The sequence below is a fragment of the Pipra filicauda genome, unplaced genomic scaffold (assembly GCF_003945595.2).
Source record: "Pipra filicauda isolate LSUMZ 115617 unplaced genomic scaffold, ASM394559v2 scaffold513_size392548_pilon, whole genome shotgun sequence".
NCBI lineage: Eukaryota > Metazoa > Chordata > Aves > Passeriformes > Pipridae > Pipra > Pipra filicauda.
Genome location: NW_024104658.1, coordinates 106,952 through 130,480, shown reverse-complemented (window position 1 = coordinate 130,480; position 23,529 = coordinate 106,952). Strand labels below are relative to the sequence as shown.

Below are 23,529 nucleotides of genomic sequence, written 5' to 3'. Positions count from 1 at the left end.
AGAGCTGAGGAACTGACACATTTCCTTTCATGTTTTACTTTAAATGGAGACACATTTCCACAGTAAAGTGTCATGTGTTGTTCCCCCCCCCCCCCCCCGGTTCCATTATTGAAAAGCTTTGGAGCCTGATCCTGCAAATGCTTTGACTCACAAATAATTTTCTGGAAGTGTAATACCACTATGTCATGCTTTTCCAGGATTGGATCTCCTTCAACTGCCCATTTTGCAGGCTGACTCAGCAGCCATCCATTTCTGATGGTTCACCTGGCATGTGTTTGCCTGGTTTGCAGATACACGGCTGGTGTGTAGTTCTGTTCACTCCCTGGAAACAACACTCAAGACGTGAAGCAGATGCAGCCACATCTGTGACTACATCTCCATGAAACAACATACGCTGGTTACTTACAGCATATTCAAACTGCAGATTAAAATCCCGGTTGTTTGCTTGAAGTTGTCTCTCTTCCTCTGTAAAGAAGAAGAAACACATCAGACATGCTTGAGGGCAAGTGGAGTCAATACAGATACAAATGAAGCATCAGAAAATGAAAGCAGAGCTGCTAAAAGGCAATGGCACCGTGAATCTGTGCCCTGTGCCAACTACCCCATGTCAGGGAACTGGAGAGGGTGGTGACACTGATGGAGCAGAGCTGTGGACTGATCCTATAGCACTCTAACACCCTATGCCAAGTCTCCCCTACCCATAACTCACTGCAATGCCAGTGCTGGTTTTACAGGTTGTAAACTCTCAGGTAAGAGTTGCCACTTAACTAACGGTGCTCATTATTCTTGTCCTGCTCCATCTCTTCCCCCTGAAGTCTCTGGAGCTATTGCCATCAGCCTACTGCTGGTGCCCTTCCTCCAGTACAAGTGCATCTCTGAGCATCATCCCACAGATGGGACACCACCACCGTAGCTATCATGAAATCAAAAACTACTGGAAGGGATATCAAAAGGTCATCAAATCTACCCTCTACCTCAAGGCAGAGTCTCACCTGTCACTCCAATAAATGTCATAGAAAGCTCCATGATGGCTGTTCTTCAAACTGCCTATTCTAGGACTGCAGTCTCCTTCCCCTGGGGGAGTTTTTTTCTTCATTATCTAACATAAAATTACTTCAATTTAGGGAGGTTTTATCTTCTCCTGGGATGGTGAAAGGTGCTCTTCTTATTTCCCTCAGTTCCTTGTGCTACTTGCCAAGGACACAGAGTAGGGACAGTCAAAGGAGGGAATTGTCCCTCTCTATTCTGTGCTGGTGCAGCCTCACTTGAGTCCTGTGTGCAGTTTTGGGCACCACAGTATAAGAAAAATATAATAGCTATTAGAGGGCATCCAAAGGAGGGCCATGAAGATGGTGAAGGGCCTAGATTGGAAGCCACATGAGGAGCAGCTGAGGTCACTTGGTTTGTTCAGCCTGGAGAAGAGGAGACTGAGGGGAGATCTCATAGCAGTCCACAGCTTCCTTACAAGTGTTAATCTCTTCTTGCTGGTGATCAGTGACAGGACCCAAGGGAACAGCATGAAAGTGTGTCAGGAGAGGTTTAGGCTGCATATTAGGAAAAGGTTCTTCACTCAGAGAGTGGCTGGGCACTGGAAAAGGCTCTCCAGGGAAGTGCTCACAACACCAAGCCTGCCAGAGTTCAAGAAGTGTTTGGACAATGCTGTCAGGCATGTGGTGTGATTCTTGAAACTGTCCTGTGCAGGGATTCTGTGGTTCTGTGATCTGAGTTCATATGTGCCGAGGGCTGTTATGCCTTATGGTAGTCTTCCCAAGGGTAAGCAACTCCAGTTTCTTCAGTCACTTCTTGCATAAATCTGTCAGTAATACCATCAGTCTTGCCACTCCAGTGGGCTTCCCAGCTAGTACAACCCACTCTGAATGCACAGTGGCCAAAATGGGCCATAGTTTGCAGCTGAGGCCTTATCAAAGCTGACCAGAGCACAAGGAACACTCCACTTACCCTTGCAGAGAATGCATATTATATGTAAGAATTCACCTAGACGTTTTATTTAAAGTAATATCCTTATGCCCTGCCAGCATGCAGAGGCTCTTCAGAATATGATCCATTTTGGCAGATCCTTTCTGGCAGAGCCAATGCCTCATCAGGGAATGCAAATCTTTAATTTTTCCTGGCTAAACTGCATCCAAATTGTTTCAGACTATTTCTCTAAGTAGCCAATTCTAACCCTATCTTTCAGTGTGCACGTAGCTTCTGCCAGCGAGGTGCCATTCGCAGATGTACTAAGTGTGTTCTTTATTCTGTCAGCCAAGATGTAGAAGTAAATATTGAATACCAGACTCAGGATGGGATATAGCCTTGATGGATCTCTCAAGTTTCATAATCAGTCATCTATATCTATTGTTAATGCCTTTTTTTTCCCCCTGAAAAATCTGGCACTAACTGTGCTGTGATTTTATATCAAGCATGTATCTCCCATTTACTTGCAAAAATGCCACAAGTGACAGTCAAGATACACGGCAGCTATCTAAGGCTTTTTCAATAGCCCTCTGGCTACCACTAAAACAGAATTAATTTTGGTTTGATGCAGTTTTTCAGGACTGCTAACTGTTAATCATCTCTTCCCCACACACACACTTCTCATTACTTTGAAGTGGTTCGTTGGATTGTTTTAACCTTTACTCAGGTGAAGCCAATCTATCTATAATTGCTCAGCTTTTCTTTTTCTCCTGTTTCAAGATAGATGCTGTGCTTGCTCTCTTCCCAGCCTCCAGAACTTTGCCTGCCTGTGCACCAGAAACTCTCAAAGGCAGCAGTGCTCTCGGGCATACTTTACCTTACACAGCCAACCCAGTCTCTCTCTACTGCGGCTCAAAACCTCCCCCCTTCTCCTCTGTTTTTGGCAACTATTATGATAGATGTCTAAAGAAAAAGAAAAAAAAAAAAAGGAAAAAAGAAAAAAAAATAAACACAACAAAACCCCTCTGATTTCTTAGGCTTATTTGCCAGGCTTTTTTGCATTGAGCAGCAGACATAAACTGTCTTTGATCTCCCTCTTACTAGAAGGGTTACAGAACCCCAGAGACCCCAACTCTTACAGAACAACTTTTATTGTCCTTTATGTCCTTGATAGCCTTTTCTCACGTTGAGCCTTTGCCACACTGTTTGTCCTGGATAAAACAAGCTGTTTTGCACCTTCTAGAGGCATCCTTCCTCTGTTTGAAGCAAATGTGGAGCTTGTGATTTTACCATTTTGCTCATCCTTCTGAGCCTTTCCCTGAAAGGTGATAACTTCTAGATGTGCCCTTAATATCAAATAATAACATATGTGTTCTTAAGATCAATTAATATTATACGTGCCCCTAATATCAATTATTTAAGGAAATGATAGCTCTGTTTAATTCTCCCTCCACCCTAGAATTCCTTCCCATGAGATCTCAGTTACTAGTTCTTCGTATTTACTGAAGATTTCCTTCTTGAAGTCATTTTCAAACAATTTCCTACTGTCACTTTTTCCTAAGTATCATCCCATCATTTCATAATTATTCCTATTTACACTCCCTTCTGCTTTCACAGGACCAGCCAGCTCCTCCCATTCCCTCCCTTTTGGAGGGAATCAGTTCTGGAACAACCTCCACTCTAGCTACAAAAAATTGCCCATCTCTGCACCAAAACTCTGTGCCAACTGAACAAGTCAGGTTCCTCTACGCTCCTCTCCAACCCTGTCTCTGCACAGCTGGAATTCTTCATTTGCCACCATGCCCTGCCTCTCGGAAAACTATTATTTTTTTTTTCATGGAAGACTGCTCTTCTCGGTTTGCAATGGCTGTGTTATTTACCCTTGTAGCATTACTCAGAGTTCTGCAATTTGTTCATCTCTTTCTTCACACTGCATCTCAGACCACGCAGTCATACAAGGAAAACCTCTGTTAACCTTACAGAATTAGCTTTATTCTTTTCTATTAATATTCCAGCCTCATGAGTTATCACAGCACGTGTCTGCTACACCTATTAAATGATGTGTTGAGACATCTAGTTCTTCCTGTTTGTTCACTCTTGCATTAGCAAACGTCTAAGCTGTTCAGTACATTGAACTGCTATCCTTCCTCCTTTCCCTCCAATGACCCTATAGATAACACAGCATTCCTAATTTTTAAGCCATTTTTCAGATCACCATTTTTTGGTTTCTGTCTGTGGGCTGTTTTCATCAAGCCCTCTAAACACTAATGTAAAGCTATGTTAGCAGGCAAATGTGCTTTTCGCCTTCTTCAGGCACATCCAGTTGTGTCAGTCACTTTGGAATCAGCTCCCATCTGCCCCAACTGGGTGATTTGGACCAACCACAGAGGCTTCATTCAAGGCCCTCAAAGTGCTTAATCCTTCACTGCTTTCCTTGGGCACATTTTTCTCATCCTTCACAATGGGAAGAACAAAGTACTGAGAGATCAGAGTGACTTATCTGGTGTCCCAGAGGAAAACAGAAGCAGAGCTCAAGGGGTCCAGACTTGCTGGGCTTCAACTATTGAGTTATGTGCTCCTTCAGGAATCTTCCTGAGAGCAACCAGTATTATCAAAGCCGATGAAAGATAAAGCTATTTGTTACAAACAGAACTTCCCAACACTCGCATGTTTCCTGCCATACAGTAAGTGCTGCTCTTCTCCCTTCCCCAGGGGCTTCCAGTCTAAAGAAATGGCACAGAAAAGATAAATGGCGTTAATGTAAATAGGAATAGATGACAGAGCTTGAAAGCCTGTTGGGCTACACAGCAGAGCCTCAGTGTCACACACAGGCTTCTAAGAGTCTCTGAAGTCCTCAGTGACCTTCTGCTTTGCACGCAGAAACAGAAATCCAAGTGCTACAGGCAGCAGTGTGAGCTCTTTTGCTCTTACCAGGGCTTGCTGGGAGAGTAAGGAGCCAGCCATCCCTTTCCTCAGGTTGCCCCCAGGGTCTTTGCAACCAGGGCAGAGGCACTTAACGCATGAATTTGAATTCAAGGGTCTCATATGCTCTTAGAAACAAGCTGACATATGCGTGTGCTCCAGTGAGGAAAGGAGACCAGCTTCTCAGCACAGTGAGAGATAACATTCTCCAAATGGCTTTTATGTGAGCCACACAAATGGCTGCAAATGGCTCAGGGATGGCACAGAAACATGAAGCAGCAGGACATGAAACAGAACAGAAATTAAAATCAAGGCACTGCATTCCCATGCCTGATCATATGGCACCTAAGGGCAGGTTTTCTATGACAACACATTTCTGAAGGCCTCAGATAACTCTGAACCTGGTTCAAAAACTGAATGGAGCCTCTGGCTGCCATAGCCATCCATCCCTCTCAGAGGCAATGTCCTTAAAGGCCAAAACATGAGACTAATTTCTAGTGATGAGAATTTAATTCTTCCTACTGGGTAACAGCCAATACCTTTGGCTAAATCAAGAAAAACCACAATAAATTGCACAGGGAGCCTCATCCAACAGCATCAGCAAGGAGAACTTTCTGTCCTCTGGCTACACCAAAGGAGAACCACTCTGACCACACACACAGGGAAACACTGCCTCAGTGGGTTCATTTTTACCAGCTGAGGACTGTGAGATCCTACTGCTGTGCCTCCTAACCCAGCAGTTCTCAACTACCATAGACCATGTGACTCCTTTTTGTTTTGGAACAGTTTGGACAGAAATTAAGTCTCTTGGATGATCATAATAAACAAAAATATAGGAAAAGTCAAGCATTACACCAGCTTTGTCTGGAAACCATAACTCAGGATTTTTTGGCTGCAGATCCAAGCATGCCTGTCTTATCATGCCCTGTTGATTCTGAAAGCAATGAGGAAAAAGGGAGGGGGAAAGCTGTAGGGATATCAGATGAGAAGTTTTTAATTTCTTGAAACTTTTTAATATCTCTAAGCAACTCAAATGTTCTGCTTTTGCAAACTGCATTCACTGGAAAGCAGGAATGCTATTTGCGCTCCAAGTTATCGTTTCACTGCCACTGAACACTATTTTAAATTATTCATCAGTGGAAACTCAGCGCACATAAATATGGCTTAGTGCCCAGTTCTTGGTCTAACCACTGAGACCAAGTCACTGGGAAAGTGCCTGTTTTCTCAGGCAGACAGTTTTAGGAGCTAAACCGCAGAATAACATCTGTATGTAATAAAATTAAACCCATGCCAAAAATCAGCTATAAATGTAACTGGCCAGCCCACCAGCCTTCTTCATTTAGGACTGCTGCACGGAAAAGTCCTGCAAAAGGTTAGACTCAAAATCTGGTCAGACAGCCTGGAAATTTGTTTCTGGTTTATGCTAAGGAGGATGTGCCAACAGCAATGCTTTTAACATGCTTTTGTAGATATTGGGTCTTGTGGCTTCAAGAAATGGGAAATTAAGATCTGCCTGGTTTTGCCAAGTCCTATACAAACTAGGCATTGATACCTCATGCATGAAATGAACAGAGCCCAGTTAGGGGAGCATCTGCGTAACCAACCCTAACAACAGAAGAGAGACAACATAAACTCTGTAAAAATAATAATCTCTACTCCACCCTTTAAAGAAGTGACCTCAAGAGGAAAAACTCTGCCCTGGACCAGCTACAAAGAGTGGCATCCAGGAGCTGGACTCATCTCCCTGGATTCCCATATAGCATGGTTCTTAGCAAAGCTGTTACCTTTATCAAGTTGTGAAAGCTGCAACACAGTTACTCTGATCCCAAGGGCACATAACTGACCCTTCTGAGACTGTAATTCAAATCTCTCCTCCAACAGGTTATAAGCTCAGAAGACCTCCACGAGTCTCACATCTCATGATGTGCCTCCTGCCACCTCTTCCTGTCCCATCTTCCTTCAACTTTTGTTGTCTCCACTTTTGGGCACCTCATCATTGCTGTGTGACCCAGCTTTTGGCATCACCTCTCAGCAATGGCACAAGTGCGACCTCGCATCCAGCACCCAGGAGATCACCCGTCTCTTTGCAGGCAGAGAAATCCCAGCCGTGTCTTCTGGTCTTTGCTGGACTGTTCCTCCATGTGCACAAGTGACTGAATGAACTCTGCCATGGTGAGTCACTACCTCTATCCTCCTCTCAAAAAACAGACAATTACAGTGTCAATTGAAAGGCAATTCCATGGGAGAGGGCAAGTCATCACATAGTGTGTTAGGCAACTAAAATCTTTTCTCCTAGGAAGGTTCTTATACAAGCTAATAGCCAAAATCTCCTTGCACCTTAAAGCAATAATTGCCCATTTTTGCAATCCTGAGAGATGAAGGAACCATGCAACAAGTGTCTCGATTTGCAGGTGCTGTATCTGGGTAGAGACCCTGCCATTGTGTTAAAGAGAATGGGATTATTTCTTATAGCACTGATACCATAAGATTTCACGTTCATAACCCAGCAGTGACTTCCTGGGATCAGAGCTGCAATGAGTGAACTCCATACAAAACCAAAGCCAGGGATCTTTACCCAAGAAGCTTGGCATTTAATATGGATCAGAGGATAGGTGGGTGAAGGTGAGCCATGTGACAGGTCTGGAAGGTCACGGTGCTTAAATATCCATACTTCACAGCCAGCCTGGGACACAGACCTTTGCTGAACCCCCATTACCTGAGTGTCAACCCAACACTGTAACCTGACCGGTGCCGGCGTGACTGCTGCTCTGCGGTACGAAACCAAAGCCCATCCCAGCCCTGAACTGCAGCCAGAGCCTGGCAGGGTTCAGTAAGCACGGCTGGGGCAGGAGGAGCCATGAAAACACGGTGGGATGGAAATGGGGAGAGGAAGGTCAGAGCCAAGCCCAGCTCAGAGAGGGAACATGCCCAGCTGCCTGGTAAACAAACACGTCTTTTATTATTGACTCAAAGGAGGGGCTCTCCAGGGCTCCACGCTACAAAACCACACAGTTTTAATGTCTGGATGGCCCCTCTTCTACGGAGAGTCTCTGGCTGCTGTGGCTGGAGAGGATTTATGCTGGCAATCACTTGCATTTTCATCTGTGAAATGGAGTAGACTGTGCTGAGTGTGAGGGATTTAATTTAAAAAAACCTGCGGCAAGACCTTACAGAGACATCACCACCAATGGGTTTACCCCTGTTCCTTCTGCCGGTTCCTCCATTATTAAATATATTTATTATGTCCTTTTGCCTCAAAAAACCAAGAATCCTCCTTTCTCCTGAAGAAATGAAATGCAAGAGAGACGTTTTTGTGGTCATGGACTGTGTCTTTGGTGATTGGTACTGAGCTCAGCCTCCTGCTAAGCATCAAACAAACACCACACATAGTGGAATTTCTCACACAGGTCAAACATTTCATATGTCCCTGGTATTAAAGCAAAACGACTTTTTTACTAGCATCACTAACAGAGGGCCCACTTAGGAGATATACTGACACACCTCCATTTTCATAGAGGAGATGAAAGGTCTGAAATAAAAAACCCCGAGGGTGAACTGGAAATATTTCTGCCTCGGGTCTAGTAAATTTTTAATATGAACATAAAGTTCAGTGTTAGATTCTGCCCTTTTCTAAAAGCAGCATTTTATATTAGCACCATAAAGGGAGAGAAAACAAGAAAAGAGAGCTCAAAAAGGAAGCCTCAGATTGGCCCAGCATGTACAACACTTGTGGTCAAACAGCACTCTTGGGATACAGGCCTGGAAGAACTGCTAGATAACCTTAAAGCAGAAAATATTTCCATTTAGGTTTTTCTGGGAAGGGACAGAGCCCCTTTCCCCATCTCCTGCAATAACACCAGTTCTGGTTTTCCTTCCCTTCCTACTCCTGGTCATGTCTCACCCACCTGTCCTGGCCCTGGGCAGAGGTGAGGACTCACAACATCTCAGAAATGCCTGGCAACAGACTATTTCTCAAGAAGCACGTACATCTTTTCATGTTTGTTTCAGTCCACTTCAGAAGGAAAGTAGGCATTTTTCAAATATATTAGCAGTGGAATTGTCTCTTCTTCATTTTGGAAAACTTTTAATTTATTTTTTTTCCTTCCAATTTTGGCTTAGAATTTTATATCACTTTGTATCCTTGTTTTATATGTAACAGTAGTTCACAATATTTTGACTAATATCAGCATGTCAAAAAAAGCAGCTGAAATAGTCTTTTGTTTTTATTTTAAAAACTACTCTGACAGTGACTGGCTGGCACATACAATTTCCTTTATTAGAAAGCAGTATCTCCTGGACCTGCTGGTAATGCCACAGCTTGACACAATTGCACATGTTGTTAATAACAGCAATACACAGTGATAGGAAGTGATGCAAAAAATCATAAAAATAAATACAGCTCTGAAACGAACTTTGAGAAGTTTTTCAATTCACAGTTATTTCCCTCCTGGGAAATTAAGTAAAAATAAATATATTTTTCATACTCAATGTCTATTGTGGTGAGACATTTCCTATCAGATCAGAATGGGAATCCCAGAAGGCGGCTGAGCTCGATGTTCTGTAGAGCCAGTCGTGGGCTGCCTTCTCTATGAGCTGCCAAGCTCTGCCCAGAGCCTTCTCTATGAGCTGCTCAAAGCCCAGCTGCCCTGGAGAGCAGGCTGTCCCCAGCAGCAAGAAGGAAAACTCAGTGAAGCTTTCCAAATGCCCTAGCTCAATGTATAACCTTCCTCTTCCTCTCACAGTGCCCCTAGTCTGGGCTTATGGAGACGAAGCTGCAGCAATGACTTCTCTTCCCTCTTCTGCAAGCACACGCCTTGGCATAATGTTATTTGTGAAGATGAGTTCCCCCTGCTCCCTATTTCTGTTTGTTTCATAGACAGTACCTGACTATCCCTATCCAATGCTGAGTCAAACTGCCACGGGGTGAAGCCAGTAAGCAGAGATATTCCACATTTATTAGCCATCTCCCACTTTCCACACAGTCGATGAACGAAAAGTGTCCCCCCTCTCCATTTCACCCATGTTTATTGTAGGTTAAACCTCAGTGTAAAAGATCTCAGGCATCTTTTCCTCAGAAACATCACTTCTGCTTATCTACTTTCCTGCTTCCTCCTGGAAGAGCTTCACCAAGGTCATCCAGGAACTGGTTTCCTCCAGGCGTCTTTGTGTGTCTGACATGCACTGAGTTTCAGTTACATCCCTAATTACTTCTATAAAGAACTTAAACTATAAAAACCTGACTCTTCTCTCCAAGAAATTTAGACCATGTGACCTGTCTTCCTAAACTATACCTATCCAATTTTCCCTGCATCTCAGCTCATGTGAGAACTATGTCTTGCTGTGGAGAAACATAGGTTCTCATGGGAGCAATCCCGATCCCAGGTTCAGCACCTGATGCCTGAGGTAATCCATTCCCTCCCATGAAAGTCATACCTTTGGTAAGGTTAAATGTCATCCAGCTTTGGTTTTGGAACAGAAATTTTGTCTTTGAGCAGTACTGGACATCCCTCTGAGAGGAGCACATGGGATATTCCCTGAAGAAGAGCCTTGCCTGCTCTCAGGCAGCACTGTCCTTTGAACTTCTGCAAACACAAAGGCTTTTAAACTCTTGGATTAAAATAGCACTTCAACACTGGAATTTGCTCCAGTGAAATGTTTGCAAGGAGCAATCATAGCCTTTTCAGCTTTTGGGAAGCAAGACAAAATAATTAAAAATAAAAGAGGAGGAGAAAACACTCTTCTAGCTTCCTGTTATGGAAGCTCCTTACTCCCTGATCACCCCAGATTTCTTTATCTTTCTCTGAACTTCCTCCAGTTTGCATTCTTTGGTTTTGAACTGGTGATCAAATGTGAAAATAAATTATGTTTCCCTATAAAATGTGGGGTTTATATCTAGGAAGATCTGAGTTTCTTAAACACTAGGTTGAAGGGGGTGGGCTGAACATTTCCCTGGTAAAACACACGCAAAGCACAAAACTTTCCTAATATAGCAACAAAATCTTTTTGATAATCAGAACAGCTACTGCTTTTCAAGTGGGGATTTCCCGAGTGGACAGTGGCTCACAGACAAACCTGTGCTCCCTCATCTGCAAAGCCAAGATGGAGAAAAGAGACGTCAGGCTGGCAGAGACCCTTCCCTGGGAGCAATCACTACCTCCCCTCCTGGGACTATCAGAGCAGCAAACGGATGCCCCTGTCCTAACACCAGGGCTCAGAGTCTGCCCTGTGCCAGGAAGGGGAAATAGCAGTACAATTGCAAAAATAAACCCCTGGGAAAAAGCTATTCAGTCTTCTGAGCTCAGAGAGGCTGGAAAATAATTTCATGTCAAAACACAAGTAGGGCAATAATCTCTGCATTCATCAAATACAGGGAGGAACACCCTGAAAGGAAAGGCTTGAGACTTTCCCTCTTCACCATGTCTGCATCCCTGGATCCCTGACCAGGGATTGCACAATGGGCCTGGGAGTGGAGCGATAAGTCACAAGATTTGTTTCAGTGGCTCTTGCTGCAAAGCCTGATGGAAGACGCACCCTAAGAGGCTGAAAAGCGATATGACAGTAGCCTTGCTACAGGACTTCTTCCAAGCATTCATCTCTTCAGAGATTTCTGCTGCAAAGTCCAGTGAGAATTATGATGCAGAGGATGGTTGTTGACTATCTTCACACATTTATTTGGATGCCACATGGAGCTCACATGGAAGAATTACAAAAGATCCTCCTCCACAGTTAGTGTTGCCCTCAGCAGCCTTTCCAGTGGTCTCAGGGTGCATCTCTGTAAATTTGCCCTTCTTCCTGCATCTCATTGAAGAGAATATCTGGGCTACTGCCATCATAAAACAGAATCATACAATTGTTTAGGTTGGAAAAGACCTCTAAAATCAGCAAATCCAGCAGTTAACCCAGCACTGCCAACTCCGCTATTAAACCACATCACTGAGTGCCAAATCTCCACTTCTTAATACCTCCAAGGATGGTGACTCCACTGCTGCCATGAGTAGCCTGTTCCAATGCTTGACAATCCTTTCTGAAAAGAAATTTCCCCGAATATACAATCTAAACCTGCTCTGGTGCATCTTGAGGCCATTTCATCTCATCCTGTCACTTGTTACCTGGGAGAAGAGACTGACCCTCACGTCACTACAATTTCCTTTCCTGGTTGTTGTAGAGAGCAATAAGGTCCCCTCTGAGCCTCCTTTTCTCCAACCTAAACAGCCCCAGCTTCATCAGCTGCTCCTTGTGTTCCAATCCCTTCACCAGCTTCAGTGCCCTTCTCTGGACACACTCCAGCAGCTCAATTTCTTTTTTGCTGTGAGGGGCTCAAAACTGAAGACAGAATTTGAGGTGCATCAGTACATTTCATCATGAAAAGACTGCATCACACCATTCCCTGTTCATTGCTCATCCTCACGCTACCATAAAAGATTCTTGTAAGAAACCATCAGAACTCAACTTCCCCAGAGCAATCGGGTGCATAAACTTTGCAGCCTGTTCTGTTCCAGATGTGCCCCCGTTCACTGGCACACAATCTGCAGCACTCCTCCAAGGGAGTATGAAATGCAGGAAAAGGAAAGAAAGTGTGTCTTCCCCCACCTGCTCTATGGGTACAGGACATGCTCCCAAACATGATATCAAGGACTCACACGTGTGCTGTATTTCTTACCTCGTCACCCATGACAATGGTATTATCAGACCACACTCACCTTTCAACTTCTTCTTTCCAAATTTTAATTCAAATAGAGACATCCCAAAACTTTATTTTAGTCCAACTCCATGGAACTTCTGCAAGAAAAAAGAGAAGGCAACTCACAACACATACTGTAGCACATACATGTAATTCTGTGACTGTAAAATGGGGGAAACAAACTCCTAGTCACCATGGCCAACAGCTACAGTTTATCATCTAGAATGTTTTAAATGCAAAACAATCTTAGGTTTTCAGGTTGCACGACATCAGTGTGGGCTACCTTACCTTGGGCATGTTGATTAATTCATCTTCTGACATGGCACAAAGAAAAGGCTGGTGTAGGAGAGACTGAAAAGGACATTCCCACTACGTTGGTGCTATATGAAAAGGAGAAAAAGCACTGGGTTTGCATTTAAGGTACAGACGAACTGTATGACTACCCAGAGCAAGACCAGCCTCCCTAAAGAGAAGGAAGCAACGGGAAGCACTGGTTTCCTGTACATCCGCCTGTGTTCAACATGTGCTGGCTCACACTGTTGTCCACTGCTGGTTACTCTCTGTGTTGGGGTGGACTAGAATAAAATTTCTCTCCCACTGTCTTCAAACTACTTGCCCCAGAAGCCTAAAGCCAGGCACCAAAACTGCATATAAGTCACTGAATATATCCTGACAGGCAGAGGAATTGAGCATTAAAAAAAATCACACCAAAACCTGTTGGTAATGGAAGTTTCAGTGTTCCAATCATCATACAAGTTTATTTAAAGGACTTGAAGGTGATATTGGTGCTGACAGCCTAGAGGATCTGTGAACATGAGAAAAGCCAGCATTGCCTGGCATGCCTGGCTGACCAGGAGCCTGAATCAATAGGAACACCGTGCCAGTTGCTTAAGTGGTCAGTGAGCCAAGCTGAGACATTTGAGGGAGTCACAATCTATCTAGAACAAGTTTTCTAGGTGACAGATGTAGCTTTTGCACTTTATCCTATGCTATCTGTGCTGACCAAGGGCTCCTAAGGAGACAGATATAGCAAATACATAATATTTTGGAAACATGCACATGCCACTGCCCAAATGCAAGCCTGATACAACATCACCAGTGCAAGACTGGGCTGATTCACGTCTTTTCAGAAAATAAAGGTAAAGTTTAAAGAAGACTCTACAATCCTTGCACAGGTCAAATATCTGCCCAGATATCTACTTCAGATCCTAAAACAATTTTATTGTTATTTTTAACTATTTAGCAGCTGCAATTCAGTGAGTCTGAGACAAGGCAAACAGCAGCAGGTAAGCTTCACCCAGCCAGATAAGTGCTGCACACCCTGAGTGCAGAGCACCTTGACACTCACTGTGGGGTTTGGGAGCCCTTCCGTGCCCATTCTTCTTGGAAGAGATCATTTTTTTATTTACTCATCCAATTGTTTCTGCTCACCACAACAAATGCTTTGCCAACACCTGTCCCTAAAATTTCTCTGCCCATGGAGCTAAACCACTTAAAGTTACAATATATGTCACAACCTAAAGCTTTCTCAACACTGCTGACCAAACTTACTTTCCATCCCTGACCTCAGTCTATTATTTTCAACATATTTCTTTCATGTTTTAGAATTCCTATTAAGTCTTACAAAACCCTACTACACTAGGACAGATAGTTCCGCATAAGATAGAGGACTGAGACACACCACCCACACACACAGAGGTAAAGACCTCAGATTTCCTAAAGCACTACGAGCCACAGATCTGCTAATCACTGTTCACTGGCAGCACCAGGATGCAAAAGGTCGACAGATTGCAATCATCATATGGATGACTACATGATCCATATGAACTCTGGATTTTGCTGTATTTGTCAAACATTTTAGAAAAACAATAATCATTGTTCACTGGAAGCAGAAGGATACAAAAGGTTGACAGGCTGTAATCATCATATTGATGATTACATGATCCATATGAACTCTGGATTTTGCTGTATTTGCCAAAAATTTAGAAAAACAATCCCCAGCTACCAAACCTCTCCCAACTGCGTACTCAATTGACAAGGCATATAATTTCAGCAGAAGGGAAAAAAGAAGTTTTATATTTGTGGGGGAACAGAGAAGAGAGGGTGGTTGTAAGCCTTCTTTCAGCAATAACAGCATGAAACAAACAATAGACTTTCACGTCTCCCAAACAAAAACTTGAAACTTCCTTCAGCTTTTGTTAATTAATGTGATTCTTTGAACCCTGGTTTCTGGTGGGATTGCAGCATGACAAGAAGATTGAAACAATACACTGTTCGGGATGGAGGGCACCTTTAGTTCCCACAGCTTCTCAGTCCATTTGATTAGAATTGCATCCACTGAACATCTTCACCCAGCAGCAAATTTAAGTTACCACCAAATATCCTTACAGGCCAGCACTAATATCCTTACAGGCTCACCATTCCCACAAAACTTTGCCTTTTAGGGCAGACACAGGGTGATAGCTTTGCCATATACATTTGTACCAATTACCTCTCTGGTACGGCATTTCCACCACACAGACTTGGCACAGCTGCTTACTTACTTAGATCCTAGGAGTTATGAATCCTTCCCAAGCTGACCCGGTCCTTTATGCAAAGCTCAATTCCTGGCTTGCCCAAACCACAGTGTTATTTGACAATGTGTCAGTCAGTATTCAATGGGCACACAGACGATGGCATTAAGGGCTGGACACACCCCTATTGCATTGAGGTGTACCCTTTATTTTCATAATATTGCAAATATCTGCCTTTGCTGCTTTGTTATTGACTCACACATCTAATCCCCATACTTCTTTACCTAGGCAAGCTACTCTCATGCTGGCTTTAGCTTCTGTGTGTGGCTGCCTGCTCACACTCCCCTCGGTGACAGGACACCACCACACTTCCGTCTGTTTTCAGTGTGAGAGTTCACTGACCACCGGCTGCAAGTGTGAAAACACACACACACGTAATGCTTGAGTTGTCCCCTGTGGTGGTGCAGCAGGTACTGTTCCCCTTCTTCTTAGTTAGCACAACCTTTGCAGATAGGTGTTGTCTCTTGGCTGACCTTAGCTCTTCCGGCCCCGGAGTCCTAGGTCTTTTTCTTGGGGTATTTTGGACTCTCAATTCTACTTGCAAGGTCCAACACCTTTGCCCCTGCACTTACCAATAAATTACCTCAGGGTATTTTTTTGTCCATCACAGATTTCACTTGTAATCAAAATTCATGCCCCTGTTCAGTTTTCTTTACTTATCTGTTTTTTAAATCTGAGATTCAGTTTCCCTTCCAAAATCACCATGATGGATCATCAGCCTCATATCACTCACGTCAATTTTTAATTACAGTTTTAATTTCTCTTTGCACTTTCTGAGAAAAAAATTCTCTCACATTTCATTTGTTGTGTGGCATGAAGTGCTTCTTAAATTTTGGTAAGACACTTTGACAGCCTTCTTTTCCTGAATTAATTAAAAACCCATAAAACACATGAAAACTTTCTGTAGTCAGAAAAAAGGCAATTTCCTGTTTGTCTTAAGTTTTCCCTGGCACCAGCTATTTTCAGAGGCAAAGTGAAGAACTGCTTCAGTATCCTGAAGTTGCTTTCCACAGTCTGTGCCAGACCTTCTGGACTTCTTGTTGTTGTTGTTCCATTTTCCATTTCATTATTTTTGGATTTTCTTCATTTTTGTTTACTTCAGGTACTCTGCACTACTCAGTAATCAACTGGGCCCATAGAATTTGGTCCAACCCCTCATCTTAACAGGAAACTTGTTCCTTCCCCATGTTTTCAGAAATTAAAGTTCATGTTAGCAGAAATTAAAGTTCAAATTCGCAGTTCCTCTTTTATGGAGATTTGGGGGTATAAGCTATGAATAAATTATCTCTTCTTACTAGAGAACACTTTTGCACCTACGGGGCTCCATAAACTGTCTATCAATGGCTTACACTTCTGCAAAGACAATCCACCTGCTTTATGGCTACTGACAGTTTAATCATGGGCTCAGAGCACTTTTATATCCACAGCACCTCTCTGTGAAGACAGGCTGCAAGAACTGGGGTCGGTCAGCCTAGAGAAGGGAAGGCTCTGGGGAGATCTTAGAGCACCTTCTAATACTTAAAGGGGCTACAAAAGAGCTGGAGAGGGACTTTTTACAAGGGCATGTGGTGACAGGACAAACGTAATGGCTTCAAACTGGAAGAGAGTAGGTTTAAATTAGATATTAGGAAGTAATTCTTTACTGTGAGGGTGAGGCCCTGGCACAAGTTGCCCAGAGAAGCTGTGGCTGCCCCAACCCTGGAAGTGTTCAAGGCCAGGTTGGATGGGGCTTTGAGCAACTTGGTCTAGTAGAAAGTGTCCATGGCAAAGGGGTTGGAATTACGCGATCTTTAAGGTCCCTTCCAACCCAAGCCATTCCAAGAATCTAAGATTTGGCTTGAGAACACAACTGCAAAGCTCCTCCTGCATGAGGGGCAAGTTGCAATGAGCCACGATGTGTGGAATTTGCAATGGCTATACTGCAAACTGGAGACAGAGGGAGGCCCTTCCCACCATTACAATCACGAGTAGCAAAATGAGAGAAGACATGGCAAATTTGGATGAATGGAGAGCAGATGTTGCAGGTGGAAAGCACAGCTCATTTCTTGGCCCCATTTCTCTGGACAAAGCTATATGATATGTCAGATTCAATGATAAATACAAATCAGAATATACTTGATGCTTTTGCTCCCATCACCTCATTCACAGACTCTGTGAAATGATCCATGTTAAATACAATCATTTTTGGAAGGGTTATTTTAATCCAGATCATGGGGTGTAGTTCAGTACAGACTGAAATTCCTGCCCAAGCACTGGTCGTATCAGATTTGAGAGGGCAGCAAATTGGGCTATAGTACTAAAAGCAAGAACACAGAGAGGAGGAGAATGTCAGATTTCTCCAGTCAGTTTTGCCACCAAACATCCTGTGGTATATGTACACCCTAAAACATTTAAACAACCCTGTCCAGGTACAAATTCAGAGAGCACACCATGCCTCCACTCCCCTTTACATGTCAGGTCAGTTTTTGCACACAAGGAAGATTTGTAAGTTAAATTTTTTTGTAGATCTATGTTCAGCTGGTGTAACAACCACAAATATCCACAGGTCTTAGAATTCTGGGGTTTTTTCAGGCTAAAGTACTAAATATCAAACGAATAACTCAGCATATGACAAAGCAGATCCCAAGCCCTGGGCATTGTGACAGACAAGGTTGAAAACTACTTGTGCTGCCCATTGCTCTTGGTGGACTAATGATGTTAAAATACCACGAGGTGAACCAGACCCAAATCGCTAAATTTTGAACATGTATCACTTTACACTGGATTTGGATGCACAGCTGGGAGAATATTAAAGGTTTAAAATACATCAGGTCCTCATACCTCCTATTTTCTCCATGCCTTAGCTGTATACCTGCTAAGGGCGTGCACGTCAGGAGCTAGAGCTGGACAGTCACACTCACTCCCAGGTATCACAAGAAAGGATATACTAGTCCATTGTTTGCCTTACCAATGCTCTGGTAAGGCCTGGCACAGCTGGCATAAACTGACCTTGCCACATGCCACACAAAGGCATGTTTGCGAAGAGACCCCTTTGAACTACAGGTATACTGTTTCAGTCAAATTTTTCAAATTTTGCTTCCAAAGAGAACAATGAATTCGCTTTTTCCTTTCAAAAGCAGGTGCAAAAATTTCAGCCATTAGAAATAATTAGTTCTAATCATCTTTCAGCTTTGAAATACATTACTATTTGTATTTCTCCACCCCTTCTTACATCCTCTTGTGTTTGAATACCTGAAGAGCAAAACAGGTGTTGTACCACTCCCTGCTTTGCAAACACGGCGAGCTGCAGGGTGGACAACTGAAATGTGTGTTTTGAATCCCAAAAATACACTTTTTCAGGACTAAAATCAGATTTGACTGAATTCAAGCTGGAACAAGTTTAAGGCGCTATAAATGATCACTCTTGGCATCACAGTTTACAAAAGGAGTGGAGACTCTGGTTTAAATCTATTGACTCAATGCAAAGAATCTGAACGTACCCCTGAACCCCCACTTTTTCCGCACCTGAAGAAGTATCCTGGATGAGGTGAGCCAGCCCTACAGCTATTTTTAGGTGCTTTTCCAAGCTATATATACAGAAACCCATGAAACTCTGCGTTCTCACCCCTACACTCAAATGTGCCAATGCAATTAGCTGTAATTGCCGGGAAACAGGCTCAGTCTGTTATCTGCCACGTTTTAAAGTAATGATCCAATATCCTCCATCTGTCTTCATTAAAACACTCTTTAAACTGACACCAGGACGGCAGTCAAAAATTTGCATTCAGCTCCTGTGGGTAAGTTAGTTGCAACGACGCTCAAGTTACGGATCAACAGCTGTGGCAGAGCGGGTTCCCAAAAAGAAACGCAGTCTGCTCCCTCTGAAACAAACAATAGCAGCTTCCCCGGGCGGCTGCTGCTGCTGCTCGGAATCACACGCAGCCCAGCTCACTCCACCCAGACGTCTCTCAGCTCGCCCGCAGAAAAAACTCAACCCCGAGCACTTTGATTAAGCTTCGCAAAACTCTTAGGTCTCAAAAAAAAAAAAAAACCCAAAAAGTTTTCTGTCCCCCAAAACTTGCAGAGAAAACAAGCGAGCGCAAGGAAAGCATTAAATCTTACCCTTGACGGCTTGTAAAAGTCACAACAACAAAGTTGCTGCCCTCCATAGCACTCCGGTACACTCCTCTCTTCTCATTTACACGCAGCTTTATCCCCTCCCAAGACCGACAGCTTCGCTCGTAGTCACAGCGCCGGGACATTCATCTAAGGAACCAAACCTTCCCTGCGCTGTGAAATGGGCATCACGTGATCGTCTCTGACACCCTTAAAATCCACCGGTGACTCGCTCTGACATACAATGTCCCAGTAACTAAACTTACTCCAAGTTCCCTACTTCTTACTTCAGTCACTGGGCTTGGCTCCTTGCCAAAGTCTTTTTTTTTCTTTTCTTGTTTTTTTATATTCTGTTTCCTGTAGATAGGGAGAGTGTAGTAGCTCCCTTAAAAATAAAATGCTTCAGCACTACAAACTGTGAAAGAGTAAAATAGAAAAGCCAAGCACCTAGGCTTGGGGAACCCCAATTAATTCGAGAGGCAACAGCTGTTTGCTTTACCTACCTCCTGCTGACGCGGAAGCTTTCAAAAAGGAAACCAAGCGAGTAAAGAAGTCCAACATATCCAATTGCTTTCAAAAAGGATGAACTTGGTAAGGAATCCATTTCTCAGCAGCAGCCCCTCTCTCTGTATCTGTAATACTGGTGTTGGTGAGGTTTCCTTAAACCCAGAGACACTGTCCTATGAGCTGATCCCAAGGCTCCACCTCACCCACTTTCCAGTAGTTGTGAGTAGCAAAAAGTCTGCAGAGAAAAACCTCATAGAGCACAATTGCCTAATTCAACCACAGAGTTTCCTCCAGCCAGCCAGAGGGTTTCTCTGGTGCTGAAATGTCAGGCGCTTGCTCATCCCGAGAGCGTGACCTTCCCTTTGCCCTCTGGAACATCTGCCTGGCCTCACTGTGGTCACAGGGACCCTCCTCACCAGAACCCCCCAGCACTCTCATAAACCTCCCAACCTTCCCACCTGTTCTCCCACCTTCAACCAAAACAACATTCACTTTTTTTTTTTCCCCTAGTTTGTGGGACCCTTCACAATACAGTGCCCTCCTGTATGCCAGTTCCCTGGTGTTTTTCCTACCAGGTACACTACAAGACCAAAACTAGGACAACTACAACTTTAATCCACTTCTTGCTTCCCTATACCTGTGAATTGCAATTATTTTAAGACCACCATATTCTTTCCCTAGTTGTCTTCACAGTAATACCTCACAGGAATGTCTCAATCTATTGCAGACAACAAGAAAATGTTTCACATAAAGGATTTCTAGATGTATTTGTCTCTGATTTTTCCTTCAGCTTCTGAGTCCCATTGGGTTTACATGAACACTGTTAAAATTAATTTCAAGCCTACCCACAAACACTTGAATGCATTAATCAGCTGATTAATTATAGTAACATGAGAGTTGAGGCTTTGCCAAGGAGCATTTTCTAGAAAGTGAAATTTTCTGGAGTGCTGTCCAGAGGAAAGCTATGGATCACTCTGGATGCTGCAATGGCATTATTCCAGTGGTCATGAAGATTGCAGAACAGAGAGGGAATTAAATGGACCATATAGCACCATTTCTGAAAGAAGAACAAGACCCTATGCCCCTTTACATGACTCCAGGGTTATTCCAAGCAACACCTATTTGAGACAATATTCATTGAATTGGCTTCCTACTTACAACACACAGTATCCATTCAAACAGCCAACCTGGGACATGGCATGTAGGACTAATCTCCTCAAGATCCAGGTCATTTTCAGATGATTTTGAACTTGACAGCATCTAATTGGAGAAGAAATTCCCCCTGCACTAGCCATTTCTCATATTCTCACCACGCACATCTAAATAGCAACAGCCAAAGTATCACATTTTTTCCTTCGAGCAAAAGTACAAGGATCTGGATTAATTTTGGTCCTTCTACATATTTGGGGAATCCCTTGTTCTTGCTTCATTCTGGAGCTTTCCTCCTTCTTTTAATTGTAATCTGCGTTTTTCGTGGCATCTTAATATGTCAGTTGATGACGATTCATTCCACACTACTCCCACTTCCTTTGCTGCTTTCTTTATACTTGCTTGTTACCACTTTGACCTTGGCCACAGTCATTTCTTCCTTCCGAGAGTTAGGTTTATCTCCTTCCCTTGACATACAGGCATATGCAAGTGCTGGGGCTTGTTTAGACTTCAAAATAACTAAAAGTTTAGTAGGCTGATTTGTTAGTGATTTTTCTTGGCACTGAAAATCCACCTCACATACATTGCCAATAACTTTTTCCCTCGGCTATGCTTTCCTCGTGGACTTCAGTGAACCTGCTCATGTAGGGAAGCTCAGCATACATGGAAGCACTCAGAAGAGCAGGAGTGACTCAGGGTTATGAACTCAGCTCTGAGTTCTCTTGTCCTTGACTTACAGTTTTTCCCTGGATAGCATCTTCCCAATCATCACATCATTTGCATCAGCCTTTGCGGATTTCTGGACACACCAGGAACCACTGCTGCCCACAGTGTCAGTTGTCGGAATTTCAGTTCCAGTATAAAGGGTGTACACGTATGCTGGGTGTCTGAGTGTGCACTGCAGCCAGCATGGTTTGGGCAGGAATTCAGCTGGACAGCTGCAGAAAGGCAGCAGTGACTTGCCATGACCCACAGTTTTGGGAAGAAGTTCATTCTATAGCTTTTCCAGTAAATGAGCTGTTTTCTTGGCCAGGCAGCCTCCTCCATACTGTGGTCCTTCACCTTTTAATCCTCCACTTTCCCAATGGCCCACTAGTCACAGAGGGCTAGCCAGAGTGGGGTGGATTTAAATTCATGCCATTAAGATCTTATCCTAAGATTCTATCTGGGAAAATGGCTTCCAGTCATTCAGCCTCTGTGGCATTTCAACTACAATCAAGATCTAAAAATGAAGTCTTACTGACACTGATGTGTAAGGGGTGCCCTCAGCCCACTCTCCAGACCAGATTTGCTCTCCCTCCAAACAGCAAAGCTGACAGAGGAGAGGATACTCTCTGGATCACCCAGAACCCAACATGTCTGGTGACCTAGTAAAGCTTTGAATGGCTCAATACACCCCAGAGTAATTGGAGAGGAGAACTAGAGGAAAGGAGAGAAACACGCTCTGGAGCATCCCACAATGTAGACTTAAACCAAATGTCAGTCCTTGAGAACCCTTCCCTATGACAATGCCATTTTTAAAATTTCTGTCATCCATATGCTTTCCCAAAGAACCTGTATAGTTCAAAAGGAGTACTGATGGACTTTGCTTTCCCTTTCTGTCTTGTAACTGCAGTCTGCAACTCCTGAGCTGCAAGGTTTGAAGCCTGACCTGCTCTATGATGGCTGGTACTGCTCTCTGCAGAGAAGCAGCTGTGACCTATGGAGCCAAGATGGGTTCCCCAAGCACCCAGAGTTGGTACAATCTCCAGGGATCATTTCCACCCAAACTTATCTCCATCTCCTAGAACAACACAAGTGCATTGCTCATCCTAACCATGGTTGTCACAGTTCCAGAAAAGCCTTTCTACATGGTGCTGGAGGATTTCCTCACAAACCTCCAAGGGTCAGCCTTAGATGACTGAATCTCCTCCCATAGCCTGTGCTTTCCTCATCCTAGCTTTTCTATCTTTTCCTCACTAGTCCTGACCAGTGAGAAGCTCCTTGTGTAGGGGAGGGATAAGTAGCCTATTTCACTGTGGGGACCCCTGCCACATCTGTTGTTATGAGCACCTGCAGTGCGTGCAAGGGTCAGATAGGCATCGTGTCCCAACTGCCTTTGTTATGAGAGACCACAGAACATGCCAAGTTGGAAGGGACCCACAAGGACCATTGAGTCCAACCCTTAGCCCTGCACAGGACCATCCCCAAGAGTTACACCATGTGCCTGAGAGTATCATCCCTACACTCCTTGAACTTTGCCAGGCTTGGTGCTATGACCACTGTCCTGGGGAATCAGTTCCAGTGCCCACCCACCCTCTGGGTGAAGAACCTTTTTCTAATATCCAACCTAAACCTCCCCTGACACAACTTCAGGCCAGTCCTGTCACTGGCCACCACAGAGAAGACATCAGTGCCTGCCCCTCCTCTTCCTCTCACAAGGAAGTTGTAACTGCAATGAGGTCTCTCCTCAGTCTCCTCTTCTGCAGGCTGAACAGAACAAGCGACGTCAGCTGCTCCTCTTATGGCTTCCCCCCAAGGCCCTTCACCATCTTCATTGCCCTTCTTTGGACACTCTCTAATGGCTTAATATTTTTCTTATATTGTGGTGCCCAAAATTGCACACAATATTCAATTTGAGGCCACACCAGAGCATTGTGTGTCCTCTTGCTGTCAAAAGTCAGTGTAAGATGCATAAGAAATACA

General features: G+C 43.8%; 1 protein-coding gene and 1 long non-coding RNA gene across 2 annotated transcripts in view; both read right to left on the bottom strand.

The window, feature by feature from the left end:
- Positions 1–12,582, bottom strand: part of LOC114002464 (phospholipid-transporting ATPase FetA-like) — a 74,921-nt gene extending 62,339 nt beyond the window's left edge. Inside the window, exons 1-2 of the mRNA XM_027748433.2 lie at positions 12,540–12,582; positions 407–465 (exon numbers count right to left, since the gene is read on the bottom strand). Coding sequence (XP_027604234.2) covers positions 407–465; positions 12,540–12,582 — 102 coding nt within the window. The remainder of the gene's footprint in view (positions 1–406; positions 466–12,539) is intronic.
- Positions 12,583–23,529, bottom strand: part of LOC120324400 — a 29,137-nt gene continuing 18,190 nt past the window's right edge. Inside the window, exon 3 of the long non-coding RNA XR_005565685.1 lies at positions 12,583–12,618. This is a non-coding gene — a long non-coding RNA (uncharacterized LOC120324400). The remainder of the gene's footprint in view (positions 12,619–23,529) is intronic.